This window comes from Silene latifolia, chromosome 9 (genome assembly GCF_048544455.1).
Source record: "Silene latifolia isolate original U9 population chromosome 9, ASM4854445v1, whole genome shotgun sequence".
In the NCBI taxonomy this organism is placed as follows: domain Eukaryota; kingdom Viridiplantae; phylum Streptophyta; class Magnoliopsida; order Caryophyllales; family Caryophyllaceae; genus Silene; species Silene latifolia.
Genome location: NC_133534.1, coordinates 33,751,295 through 33,766,236, shown reverse-complemented (window position 1 = coordinate 33,766,236; position 14,942 = coordinate 33,751,295). Strand labels below are relative to the sequence as shown.

General features: G+C 33.9%; 2 protein-coding genes across 2 annotated transcripts; one reads left to right on the top strand and one right to left on the bottom strand.

The window, feature by feature from the left end:
* Positions 1 to 1,070: 1,070 nt before the first annotated feature.
* LOC141600833 (secreted RxLR effector protein 161-like) lies at positions 1,071 to 1,715 on the bottom strand. Its single transcript, XM_074421088.1, has one exon. The coding sequence runs from the start codon at positions 1,713 to 1,715 to the stop codon at positions 1,071 to 1,073; it is 645 nt and encodes a 214-aa protein (XP_074277189.1).
* An 8,400-nt stretch (positions 1,716 to 10,115) lies between these two features.
* Positions 10,116 to 11,045, top strand: LOC141600832 (F-box protein CPR1-like). The gene has a single exon (XM_074421086.1). The coding sequence runs from the start codon at positions 10,116 to 10,118 to the stop codon at positions 11,043 to 11,045; it is 930 nt and encodes a 309-aa protein (XP_074277187.1).
* Positions 11,046 to 14,942: the final 3,897 nt, after the last annotated feature.

Genomic DNA, 14,942 nt, shown 5'->3' with positions numbered 1-14,942 from the left:
GATTTTATTTTCTGGTTGTTTGTTATTGAATGAAGGCCTTGTATTTATAAGATTGAAGAGGCACAAAATATGAAACAAGAGGTTCTATTTCATGAACCAGTGTCTTGTTTCACGTATGGGACATATTCAATTCATCCGGATTTTCCGTCTTTGTATAATTCCGTATTAATAAACTGCCCAAGTGCCGGTTTGATTAATTAAGTTTTAGGCCCATACTAATGGATCCATACTAGCCAATCTTACAAACAAACAAACTCTTAACTTGTTCCAACAATCCCCCACTAGTTTGTGAGTTTTGTCGGTAATCACTCATCACTTGTGAAGCATTATGCGTTATGAAAGTATCTCTCGATTTGAACTTCCACTTAGCAACTATGTCAAAGTTTCTAACGAAGTTTTCGGTGTCCGAAGATTGAACCAAGACTTGCAAAGTCAGAATGAGACATAGTGCACATAATACTTTAATAGTTATAGGCTTAAATGTATCAGCGCGTATATGGCCATGCGCCGCTGTATCCATTTCGTGAACATTTACAACAAAATTCCCGTCATCTTGTTGCTAAAGCGGCACCACTTTTATGTTCATATAGGTGAAGTTATATCAGATGCTGTTACTTTCATCATAACTTCATTAAGAGCATTCGCTCATCCTACTATCGTAACAGTCGTCACCTTTCCACTTTCTTATTATTTTCCGAGGCTTTGTAGGTGACACCTAGAAACATTACAACAACTTGTTATTACCCATTGAACCTGAATTTGTCATTCTAATTCATAGTTGGGTTCCCATTGTTGGTTTCATTAAACGGGTATAAGCCCCATTTCTATAGCGGTTGAACTTACTAAATCTCTTGGTAATGGCTTAGTAAGTGGATCTGCTATATTACTGTTAGTTTTTTACGTATACAATTGTGATCACTCCACTAGTAATTAATTCTCGTATATAGGCATGCCTTAGACCAATATGTCTAGATTTACCATTGTATACGTTATTATAAGCTTTACACATTGTAGATTGACTGTCGCAAAGATAAGGAAATGGTGGCATTGGTTGTGGCCACAACTCTATATCAAGCAATAAATTTCTTAGCCATTCTCGCTTCCTTACCACCGCCAAAGGCTATGAATTCAGCTTCCATGGTTGAATGCGCAATAATTGTTTGCTTCTTGGATGCCCAACTTATGGCACCACCTCCAAGACTAAAAATCCAACCCGTTGTAGATTTATTGTCATTCATACTAGTTATCCAACTAGCATCACAATATCCTTCTAGAGTAGAAGGATGCTTACTATATACTAGACCATAATTCATAGTGCTTTTAAGGTATCCAAGAACTCTAGTAATAGCTTTCCAATGTTCTTTGCCGGGTCTGCAAGTATATCTAGACAATTTTCCAACTGAATATGCTATATCCGGCCTAGTGCAATGCATGGCGTACATCAAGCTGCCAATTGCACTAGCATATTCTAATTGTCCAATTATTCTATCACATTGATCCGGTAGTTTTACACTTGAATCAAACGGAGAGTTTGTTTCCTTTATTCCAAGGTGTCGGAATTTCTCCAACAATTTCTTAATATAATGAGTTTGATTCAAAATATAACCCGTATCATGTCTGATCACCTTTATACCCAATATGGTATCAACTTCATTCAGATCTTTCATTTGGAAAACAGAAGTTAGGTAATTCTTTGTTTCTTGTATACCAATCATATTAGTACCAAATATCGGAAATCATCAACATAAAGACTAATAATTACTGTATATTTTTTAGTACTCTTAGTGTATATACATTTATCGGCATTGTTATGTTTGAACCCATTACTTAAAATGGCCTTATCAAATTTCTCATGCCACTGCTTTGGTGCTTGCTTTAAGCCGTAAAGCGATTTTACCAACTTACACACTTTATGTGAATTTCCTTCAAGTACAAACCCTTCTGGTTGTTCCATGTATATCTCTTCATTTAGATCACCATTCAAGAAGGCCGTTTTTACATCCATTTGATGTATATGTAAATCGTATATAGATGCGAGAGATACTAATGTACGTATTGAGGAAAGTCTTGCCACCAAGGCGTACGTATCAAAATAATCAATACCTTCTTTTTGCGTAAATCCTTTAGCAACTAATCTTGCTTTAAATGTTTGGATCGTTCCATCTGTATTGTATTTCTTTCTAAACACCCATTTGTTCTTGATGGCTTTTGAGCCATGAGGTAAGTCGGATAAAATCCAAGTACCATTACACACTAATGATTCATACTCATCATTAATGGCCTCTTTCCAAAATGGTGCATCTCTCGAAGTCATGGCTTCCTGAAATGTTGTAGGATCATTCTCAATATTTAAAACAATTGGAACTAGGTTCAAGACTTTGTCCCTGTTACCCTCAACAAGGTAGGCGACGGAGGTCATTTGAATAAAGTCACTTCCAAATGTTTTTGGCTTCTTCGGACGTTGACTTCTCCGTTGTTCAACTTGTACTTCTACAAGTTTTCTTTTATTGATACGGTCATTTTCTATACCATCATTGTTTTGATTATTATGGACTCCACTAGTTAGACCACTATTGTGATCATTAGAGACATGCTGCTCATTTGAAATTGGATCCTTGACAAATTTATTTTCAAAGAAATCAACGTGAATTGAGTCAATGATAACATTTGTCTCCAAGTCTAAAATCCTATATGCTTTAGAATTTTCTGCATAGCCAACAAAAACACCCCTTTTTCCTCTCGGTCCAAGCTTTTGCAAATTTCGGTCGATAATTTTGTAGTAAGCTATGCATCCCCAAACCCGAAAATAATTTAAGTTGGGTTTTCGACCATACCAAAACTCATAAGGGGCTTTATGAGTCTTTTTAGTTGGAATCCGATTTCCTACATGACAAGCTGTTTTCAGTGCTTCTCCCCATAAGGACGGAGGCAAACTCGCATTTAATAACATAGAATTAACCATATCGATATAAGTTCGATTTTTCCTTTCTGCCACTCCGTTCATTTGAGGGCTATAAGGCGCGGTCCTTTGATGTATCAAACCATTGTCTTCACAATATTTATCAAAGGATGTAGGGAAGTACTCACCTCCTCTATCACTACGAAGAATTTTAATCTTCTTTTCCTTTTGATTCTCAACCAAAGCTTTAAATTCTTTGAATTTTTCGGGTGCTTCATCTTTAGTTCTTAAAAGATACACATAAGTGAAACGAGAAGAATCATCGATGAATGTAATAAAGTAACGTTTTCCTCCTCTAGATAATACACCATTAAATTCACAAATATCACTGTGTATTAAATCCAAAATTTCAGAATTTCTTTCAACTTTAGTGAAAGGTTTCTTAGTCATTTTTGCTTGAACACAAATTTCACATTTTTGAGGAAAATTTCCAAGACAAGCAATATAACCATGTTTTGACATGTACTTTAACATTCTGAAATTTATGTGTGCTAATCTAGAATGCCAAATGGAAGGAGAGTACTCAACAACATAAGCAATCACATTATTTATTTCATTAATAGATAGTTTGAACATGCCATCACAACTATATCCCTTACCTATATACATACCGTTCTTAGTAATAATAACTTTATCGGACTCTAAGACTATCTTAAAGCCTTTCTTGCATAATAGATTGGCAGACAACAAATTTTTTCTTAATTCAGGAACATGAAAAACATTAACTAAAGTTAACTTCTTTCCGGAAGTGAAATTCATTTCAACTGTTCCTTTGCCTTGAACCTTTGCTGTAACATGATTTCCCATCAATACTTCTTCTGTTTCGTTTGCCGGCTCATATGTCTTGAACATAGCCTTGTTGTTACATACATGAATTGTAGCGCCGGAGTCGAGCCACCAATCTGGTGTTGTTGTAACGGCAGCCATGTGCAATTCAGTTATCATGCCAATATGCATTTCCGACACCATTGCAATCAATTCTTGACTTGTAGATTCAACATTATAAGTATTGTTGGTGCCTGAATCAGACGGTTTCTTGGAACCATTGTTCCTGTACTTGCAATCTTTAATAACATGGCCTGATTTTCCACAATGAAAACATGCCCTATCTTCGAGTTTTGCCTTCTTCTTGAACTTACTGTTCTGATTTTTCTGTTTCAAGAAACTCTGACCCCTCTTTTTGGATCCTTCGGCCACATAATTAACCTTTGAACTCAAATAAATCGAGTCTCTTACACGATTTTCTGCCTCAATTTGCAAATGAGTCTGAAATTGCTCAATGGTTGTAGACTCGTTTGAATGCAAGAATTTTTTCCGAAAATCATTCCACGAGGGCGGAAGTTTTGCCAGTATCGCTCCAATTTGGAGTGCATCAGGAATTTTAATTTCAAGTTCATTTAAGCGAGAAACCAAAATTTGAAGTTCATGTACTTGGTCCATTATTGTTGATTTATCATCAGTAATAAAAAATTCAAAGTACTTCATAGCAAGAAATTTATCAGTACCTCGCTTTTCATTCTTGTATTTCGTCTCCAATGCGTTCCAGATTTCCTTCGGAGAAGACAGATTTCGGTACAAATCATACAGACGATCGATGAAGTGAATTCGAAATGTAACCGCGACATACGAGTTCATCTTCTTTGCGTTTGTTGCGTTCTGTTTCATTGCATCCAGATCGGTTGGCAAGGGGTCTGGTATGGGAGAAAGATCAGACTCAAGAACATAGAATATCTTGAGTGCGGTAAGAAGAAACATCATACGATCCTTCCAACGAGTGTAGTTCGTTCCATCAAATCGTGCCAATTTAGAGTCGCCATGGATGTGGCCACTTTGTAACTGTGCCTTAACCGTAGAAGCAAATTCGTTTTCCATAATAATTTCCTTAAGATTGTTAGAACAAAATATCAAAACGAAATTGCAGTAAGGCGTTAATTATACTTTCCTTAAGGAAATTATCCCCCACTATTAGGGTTATTCCTCTAGGATACAATACTGCTTCTTATAGCCTTTTCTTATTCTGATTTGATGAGATTTTATTTTCTGGTTGTTTGTTATTGAATGAAGGCCTTGTATTTATAAGATTGAAGAGGCACAAAATATGAAACAAGAGGTTCTATTTCATGAACCAGTGTCTTGTTTCACGTATGGGACATATTCAATTCATCCGGATTTTCCGTCTTTGTATAATTCCGTATTAATAAACTGCCCAAGTGCCGGTTTGATTAATTAAGTTTTAGGCCCATACTAATGGATCCATACTAGCCAATCTTACAAACAAACAAACTCTTAACTTGTTCCAACAGCGACACTAGTGATACCGAATCAACTCCCTCCCGGGCTCATGACTCGGTTTCCCTCGACTCAAGACTCAAGGCTCGCTAAAGTGGGCCCACTCCGCTCACCTCTCATCAAGATCAAGGGCTTAAGCCCGCGATAAACTCCCGGTCATCCCTACCCTTCTCCCGAAGGCGAACTTCAAACCGAAAAACAAAGGCACCTCACTTGGGTTCTCCCTCCCGGGCTCAACCAAAGTCGGCACACGACCAAAAAGGGGTAATGTAATCAATCCCAACCTAACCAACTTCCGTTGGTGGACAAGGGTCAAAATCGACGATTACGCCCAATTAGACACAACAATTCAATTCCTTTGTTTAAACCCCAACAACCTCTCCTCAACAACTAATTTAATGAAACTCAATTAGATAAATAACTCATGTTAGGGTTTTAATCGCACCCTAGTCAAAATACTACTCACTAATCATTACTAATCTAAAACTAAATACATTTATAATTATTCTAAACATAGTATTAAACAAAATAAAGTGATAAAGATTGAAACTTTAACTAATATAGTGAGACTAAATTAACACTAAGCATGCTAAGACTAATAAAGACAAACTTTAACTAATTAAAGAGATTAAACTAATTAAAAGCATAACAATAATTAAATAACAACAAGAAAAGGAGAGGGAAGAAATTAATACCAATAAATGAGAGGAAAAGTGCACAAATAATGTAGATCTAGTCTTCCATACTAAAAGATTAAAGCTTGAATATTATTTAAATTAATACTAACTAATTTTTAGGGAGAAAATTTGAGAGAAAATTAGTCCTAAAACCTAATAAAAATCTGAAAATGGAGGCCCTCCGTCTTTCTCTTCTTCTCTGCCCAACAAAAACACACGCCAAAAATCAAGCTGCTCCTTCCCTTATATCTCACGTGCCCAGCACCACCCTTTGTCACTTTTCTATTGCATTTCACATGGATTCAATTGGTAGGATCATGTTGGGGCTTTCCTTGGCATTGTCTTTTTGTGAAAGGTCCACCTTTATATGAAAATAGTGGTGGCATTAAGGGTGTGTTTGGATTGAGTAATTTGGAGGGAAAAGAAAGGGAGGGAGAGTAGGGGATTGAAAATCCTTTGTTTGGATAGCAAATAAGGGTGGAGGGAAATGGAGGGGGAGAGATTTGGAGGGTTTCATTTTCCCTCCACCAAGGCAAATCATAATCTCTCCACAATAGGCAAGATTTGGAAAGAAATTGTATCCAAACAACCACATTTCATTTGCCCTCCCCTTCCCTTACCTCCCTTTCTCTTCCCCCCCTTCCCCCTCCCCTTCCTTTCCCTCTACTTTTGCTATCCAAACACACCCTAAAAGTTAATGGCCCAAGTTTATCAGCCCATCCGAACAACAACTATTAGACATGCACACTAAACTCGTCAATGCTCCGTTTCATTTGCTTTTACTCAACTCGGTTTCACTCCATTTGGTACCTACAAAAAGAAACGTCCAAAAGCAGTACCAAATTCCAAACAAATAATATAGATTGCCACAAATTAACATAAAATCAATAAATATTCTATTTTATTTCAAAACGAGTGAATAATTACAAGTCGGGTAATAAATTAGACTAAATAAGAGACGAAATATGGGATAAAAACGAGTAAAATATTGTGTTATCATTATATAATTAACATAATTAACATCTTTATATTAATTAATATCATAAGTAGGACATGCTTATTTTAAGTAAAATCGTCATATTCTGGTATTCTTTATATTTATACTTCAATCAAAACTATATAATATTTAATTACATTGAATTCTCTTGGTTAAGTCTATCACACAGCGCTATGATTAACATCTATATAGTATAATTAATTTATATTTATTTATTTAATTACATTGAACTGCCTTAATTTATTTTCGCATTATGTTATACTTCCTTTTGTAGAATCTCTTCTATTGTGGGTATTGGATGTGTAGTGAGAGACTCGAACGGCTTTTGGGTGCATGGTTGGTCTACTAGGCGTTTGGCTCCAAGCCCTCTGGCCAGCGAACTCCTTGCCATTAGAGAGGGACTCACGTATGCTAACTTCCACGAGGGTTTGTATGATTTTAGTTCGGACTGTTTGAATGCGGTTCGTCTGGTGTTTGGAAATGCTCTACTTTGCTGCCCGCTTGCTAACATTATTGCTGATTGAAGGGAACTATTAGGGGCCTTACCATCTTCCACGATAACATACGCGAAAAGGTCCGCCAGTGCAGTTGCTGACTCCTTGGCAAAGTTCTCCTTGAAAGATAGTTCTACCTTTGCGGGTGCTTTTAGCTGGAACATTGCACCTCCTTTTGTAATCGATTTATGTAATGCTGACTTGGAGGATATTGCCTCTCCTTTGTCTCCTGACCCCCCTCCTTAGTTTGTAATTTGAACTCCACTCTTTATTCATGAACCATTTTATCAAAAAAAGTACTCCCTCCTATTCTACATAAACTTCCCTCTTTCTTTTTTCATCTATTCACAATTCCTTCCCTATTTCCTTATTTAGAGAAGTTTTATACTTATTTTAATCACCTTACCCCACAACAATACTTATTTTAATCAACTTATCTCACAACAATACTTATTTTAATCACCTCACCCACAATAATACCCCACAATACCTTCTCTCTCCAATTACCAAACCCCACTACAATACTTTACCTAATTTTAATTCCCCTCCTTAATTCTAGTGCCCCCCATGAATAGGGAGGTTTATGTAGAATAGGAGGGAGTATTTATTAGCATTAGTTATGTTTATTAATATATATATATATATATATATATATATATATATATATATATATATATATATTAAAAATTGGGTTGAAACGCTGTGGATACGCCACGTGTCCTATACAGCCTTAATGACAAAAATTAATTACAGCTAATCATTTAATATGAGCATAATAAATGCTGTATAAATCTCAGCAAAATATTAATTATAGTTTAATCAATTTATTATAAAATTACGTAAAAAAATTACGGTAATTTGACTCTAAATTTAGTAAAAAAATTATTTTGAGAAAAATTCTAAAATCTATTAATTACTTTCATTGCGAAAAATGTTTTCAATTGAGTATAATTTTGATTATATTTTTGAAATATTTTGATATTTTACATTTACATAAAAAAACATTTTGAGAAAGTTATAAAACTTAGATCATTAAATCCGGTAAGAAAAATATATTTGGGAGAGTCATTTTATTTATTAAAAATAGAACTTAAAAAAACTATTAAGAGATAAGTTTTTATAGTGTGAGAATGAAAACAATTATATTGCGAGAAATTGAATACATGTGAGATTTCGATAGGTTTAAATAGTGTGATAAGGAGTATGTATGTACACAGTAACACACTGATCGCGAGTACATTTAAATAATCAAAATAAAAGTAATGATTATTAAGTAATATAGTATTATAAACGCTATGAAAAAGCATCACATTACATTTTTCTTTAATATTTTCAATTAAATATGTATGTGTCAAGTATAAAATATTGATTATGACTAACTAAATATTACTTTTAGTTAAATATTTTAAATGTTATCTTTTAAATACTTTGAAGTTAAAACCCCAAAAAATAATTTGAGAAAATTCAACCTATTTTATTTACAGGTAATTTATTAAACATCATTGTATAAAAATAATATAATTTATAGTTGTTTAAAAAACTAAAGGTGTAAATTTCTTATAGATATGTTTGACATATAGCACTTGCAGCACACAATCAAAAGTATTGAATAAGTTGAGTTTGGACGTTATATAATTGATACATAAATTTCACACGTTATACATAACAAAATATAAATTGCATAAAATTATATTCACATCATTTTGAACAAATATTAACTGATTCGGGACATAATGTATCATTAAATAATATAATGTGAGAACTCAATATTCATCGTTGCGTTATTCAAATCTAACTAGCTCCACTAATAAATGGCAATTTTTGTAAAATGAAAAAATAGACAAGGACAATATGGTAATTTCGCAATTAAAAAACTTACTAAAAATGGAAAGGGGGAAGAAAATCCGACTAGCTTCGAAAAGAAAATAGGGAAGAAATAAGCGACTATGAGAGAGAGTATGATATTAGATAAGTAACAAATTTATTTATAAAACGTTTATCATGCATAATTAATTATAATTTATTAGTTTTAATAATTAAAATTGTATGTATTTTATTTTAAAACATTGAAGTTAAACCTAAAAAAAATTAAATTTGTGAAAAACTAATTTATTTTAATTTCTAAGTATAAATATTAAAGATCATAAATGAATTATATTATTTTTCTTCAATTAAAATGATAAAATTTTAAAACAAGCCGCGCGAAGCGCGGGATACTACCTAGTTTATTAATAATTTTTGGAATGGATCAAATTAGTTGTTTTTCGGTAATCAGTCTATTTACCATGACTTTTATATTTTATTATTTTATTATTCTTTAATTTCTCATAAATAGAGATTTCTACATCTCCTTAAATCCGCCCTAACCTTAACAAGCAAATCTAGCCTTTCCAATGGATTTCTGTTTCAAAACCCGAAAACCATGTTTGAAAACCCTTCCCATGGCATTAATATTATCATGTATACTTCCCAAATTACCCGCTAAATCCCTCTTTCGCCTCAAGTGCGTTTCCAAGTCTTTTCTAACCGAGATTTCATCCCCAAAATTCAATGAATTATTTTCCGAGGCCAATCATCGCATCTTAATCCTCCCAGGCCGTAATAAAACCTTCCGTATATTTGAACTGGACTCTCTACAGTCTCCTTCTATGGTCTGCCCTTACCCTATACCGTCACAGTGGTTAGATCCCTTTATGTCAATGGTGGCTTCTTGCGAATCATACCTCTTGATTGCGTGCGGATACAGTGACCTTGAAGGTCTCATCTTACTCAACCCAACTACGCGTATTTACCGTGTACTCCCTAAACTTTATGTTCCCACTCACCATAACTATGCTCAGTATGGGATGTGTCATTGTTCACACGATTTCAAAGTTGTTAGGTTTGTCCAATACCGTCGAGGTTTACATGATGTTTTAGTAACGGAGGTCATTGTCTATAGCTTGAACACTAATTTATGGAAACTTATCGAGTGTAAACCGACCACGCCTGAATCGTGTGATACTCCTGTCCTTGTACAAAACCATTTGCTTGTCATGACATTCGAAGATTGTTATGGTCGTTTGACGAGAATTGGTTGTTTTGATATCAAGGCTGAACGATGGTCTAATGATGTGCTCTTGTCTGATATTCTTTTATGTGAAATCGAGTCCAACCCAACTCCACAATGGTCAGCGGATCGCAATCAGTATCACCTCGGCGTGCTGGATGGGTGTTTGCGTTTTTCATGTTACGATGTGAAGAATTCAACTTATAGTGTATGGGTTATGAAGGAATATGGTGTTAAGGAGTCTTGGGTTAAGTTGATGAGCCTATCCAAATCCGTTTACCACCCTATTGCTTACCGAAAAGGATCATTAGACGAACTATTGTGTATACCAAATTCTAGTGGCAAATACTTTTGGTACAACATTAGAGATAAACAATTTATTGAGTCGGGAATCGACGGAGATGGCCTTGATACTAGTGATGATTTCTCTTTCGCATATATTTGTAAGGAAAGCCTCTTAAACTTTTCCGGAGGTCTACTGATTCGTTCAATATCCGGAGAACGAGAGGTGGACGACTATTACTACCGTTATGATGATGGTTATTTCTATGAGGAGGGTGACTGGTTTCATTTTAAGTAGTGAATTATTATAAGAATTGTTATTGGCCTATCTGTTTACGCGATTATTTATGACTTTTTAATTTTTTACCTCATGTTATTTTAGAAAAGATGAATGATGTAATTAAGCAAAATTTTTGCTATATTTTTAGTTAGCGGGACACTCGTTCCCATTGAAGGAGCATTCATTCATTCATCATGTATTCTACCACTGGCGGAGCTAAGTAAAAGCTAGCAGGGACACTCGTTCCCACTAGAGGATGAAACGTTGATCAATACGAGTCAGAGATAGTTAATAAATAGTTCGCGATTATTAGTTGGTCGAAGAACGAAGAAAAGGAGGTGTGAAATATATACCTGATCGAATATCACAAACTGTTAAGAGTATATGATTGTGGATGACGATCCTCATCTTGAGGTGTTTATAATTAACATCTTTAAAGAAAACCGAGTTATCAATTATTAAATATTTTATTGATGTTATTATTTGACAAGTACTTGGCCCATCCTACATATCAAACAAAAATATAAATCACCAATTTTATTTTCCCAAAAAAAAAAAAAATTGAGATAAATTGAAATCATTTGTTTTAGGTTATAAAAAATATTTTCTTTAAATTAACTTTCATCAACCCATAACTAAATTCTCTTAATCAATTTTAGTTTCAACTTTTTTTCCTCAAAATTATACAAAAACATACCGACGAGAAATACGAACAATTATTGACACTATTATATATGTAATTTATTTTAAAATAAAAATTCTATATACCGTGCATTTATTACACGAGGTCTAAACGAGTTAAAAGTACATCAATAAGATAAACAAGAACAACGAAGGCTTGATGGTAACGGACAAAAAGGACATGATGAGCTTCTGCATCCAAGTCAACAGCAAGGCAAATAACTTCTACCGGCCATTGAGACAGTTGAGGTGCAAAGAAGCAAGACCAAGATGCACTTACGCTACAAGAGCGTAGAAAGACAAAGAAGAGAACAGACCACGAGGTCCTGCCTCTGATGGAGAAAACTCTCCTACATCGAGTAAACATGTCCTGCAAACAACAACCGTACAACCACAGAAACTTCGCCAATAGATAAGATGGAATAAAGATTACCCATTAGCCCATCGAACAGCCACCTTCATACTAGAGGAGACCTCAGACGAACTAAAGTAGGTTATATTTTAAAAACTATTTAAAGGGACAAAAATCGAGATTGTTTCCAAAAAAAATACAATATTCTATAATTTGTACATTCCATAAATTAGATAATCCAATGATTTAAGATATTAAATGTAACAAATATGACAGTAATTACTCATATGAGTAATAAAAGTTACAATAATAAAAGCAGCGGAAGTAGTAGTAATACTGTAATAGTAACAATAACGACAATAGTGAAACTAACATTATTAAATGCAGGAGTAGTGAAGCAACGATATTGACGACGGGAGTAGTGAAGTTACAGTAGTCACAACAAATGTAACGAAAATAACAGTAAGAACAACAGAGAAAGTATGAAAAACTAGCTGATAGATTTAAGAAAAATATTCTATTTATATATATGAGTTAGATAAAATTAACGGGAATGGATATAATTATAAAAATAGCGTGAGTAGTCAAAGAAAGAACCGTAATTGAAGTTCTAGTGAATATGTCATGAAAGTAATAATAATACCGCCGGAGTAGTGAATGTGTCTCATAATTTGTTGATAAATTTTAACATTTTCAGTATAAATGGTAAACGTATGAGTTAAGCAAGTCAAACGTAGTTTTATTTCTTAAAAATAAAATTTGACGATAAATAGATGTATTACGGGAGGACCGGGCACCAAACCTAGTGGTTATTAAAAGCGTAATTTTGTTTGTGTTTTCTACATACAAACATCGACCATCAGTCTGATGACTTTTTATCAATCATGATTAAATAGTCTAATATCGGTTTAGATTTTTATTGAAGTCTCAAGAAGCGGGATCATCTCATAATATCGCTTTAGATTTTTGATCAATTATCCTCTTTCTTTTATTAGTTTTATACACCGTATTAGTTATATTTAGGCTCTGTTTGGTAAAACTAACTGAAAAAGTAGCTGAAAACTTGAAAAGTTAGTTGAAAACTGAAAAGCTAACTGAAACATGAAAAGATAACTGATAAGGTAGCTAGAAATTAGGAACTGATAAGGTAACTGATTATATAAAAAAGTGTTTTGCAAACTAACTGAAAATATAACTGATTTTGATGAAATGGCGTAAAAGGATATGATAATTATTTAATAGTATAAATTTAAGGGGTAAAAACGGAATATCAAAACAAATCAGGTACCTGAAATCTCAAATGCTACTCTAGGTAGCATTTTATTTCAGGTAGCTTATTTGGTTAAATAAGCTTTCCGTCAAGTAGAGATCCAAAAACAGGTTCACGAATACCATCAATATCTACTGAAGAGCAGCAATGAAGGTTATAATAAATATAGACCGAAGTTGCAGTCAATAATGTAGGGATCATCAAAACACCAAACCACCCGATGTAAAGGCGGTTTTCGGTGCCGGTTATCCAGTTACAAAAGCAACCCCATAGATTCGCTTTCGCGTCTCTCTAAAATTACAGTCATGGTAAAATCTTGGTTTATTTAATTTAAATTATCAAGGACTCCAAAACACACAAATTATCTATAAATGGATAATTGAAAGCTTGTTATTCAACAGTATAACATGCCTTATATGCCTTTGTCAACCAATAATGGAGATGCACCCGAATTCGTTATGAATACAGAAAGTAGTATAGTAGCTGAAAACTTGAAACGTTTGTTGAAAACTGAAAAGCTAACTGAAACATGAAAAGATAACTGATAAGGTAGCTAGAAATTAGGAACTGATAAGGTAACTGATTATATAAAAAAGTGTTTTGCAAACTAACTGAAAATATAACTGATTTTGATTAAATGACGTAAAAGGATATGATAATTATTTAATAGTATAAATTTAAGGGGTAAAAACGGAAAATCAAAACAAATCAGTTACCTGAAATCTCAAATGCTACTCTAGGTAGCATTTTATTTCAAGTAGCTTATTTAGTTAAATAAGCTTTCCGTCAAGTAGAGATCCAGAAACAGGTTCATGAATACCATCAATATCTACTGGAGGAGCAGCAATGAAGGTTATAATAAATACAGATCAGAAGTTGTAGTCAATAATGTAGGGATCATCAAAACACCAAACCACCCGATGTAAAGGCGGTTTTCGGTGCTGGTTATCCAGTTACAAAATGCAACCCCATAGATTCGTTTTCGCGTCTCTCTAAAATTACAGTCATGGTAAAATCTTGGTTCCTTACTTCGATAGGGTACAAATATCTAAATTTTCTATTTTTCGATACTTTTTCAGACCTATTTCCGATACTAAGTAGCAGTCAAAATTTTGTATCAATTTGTCATGATATTATGCACTGATCATATATATCATGGCGAATTCTTCAAAAAAAAAAGTGTGTCTTCCACAATGGAATTTGATAAGTGAGATTTCGAACAAGTGTTTACATAATCTTTTTCTGTCCGAAGAAATGATTCATCGAAATAATGAGTCACCATTGATATGGACACGTATGGGATCGCCAAATGTTCAAGAGTTCTTCTATTCAATCCTTTTTCTTCTTCTTGTTGCTGGATATCTCGTTCGTACACATCTTCTCTTTGTTTTCCAAGCCTCTAGTGAGTTACAAACAGAGTTCGAAGAGGTCAAATCTTTGATGACTCTATCATACATGATTGAGTTGCGAAAACTTAATAACATGACGATACATTTATATAAAACTTCTACCCCGAGCACACCCAATGGAGCCGTAGACAATCAAGTGAAATCCAATCCACGAAATAATTTGATCTATGGACAACATCTTTGTGGTAAAGGTCGTAATGTCA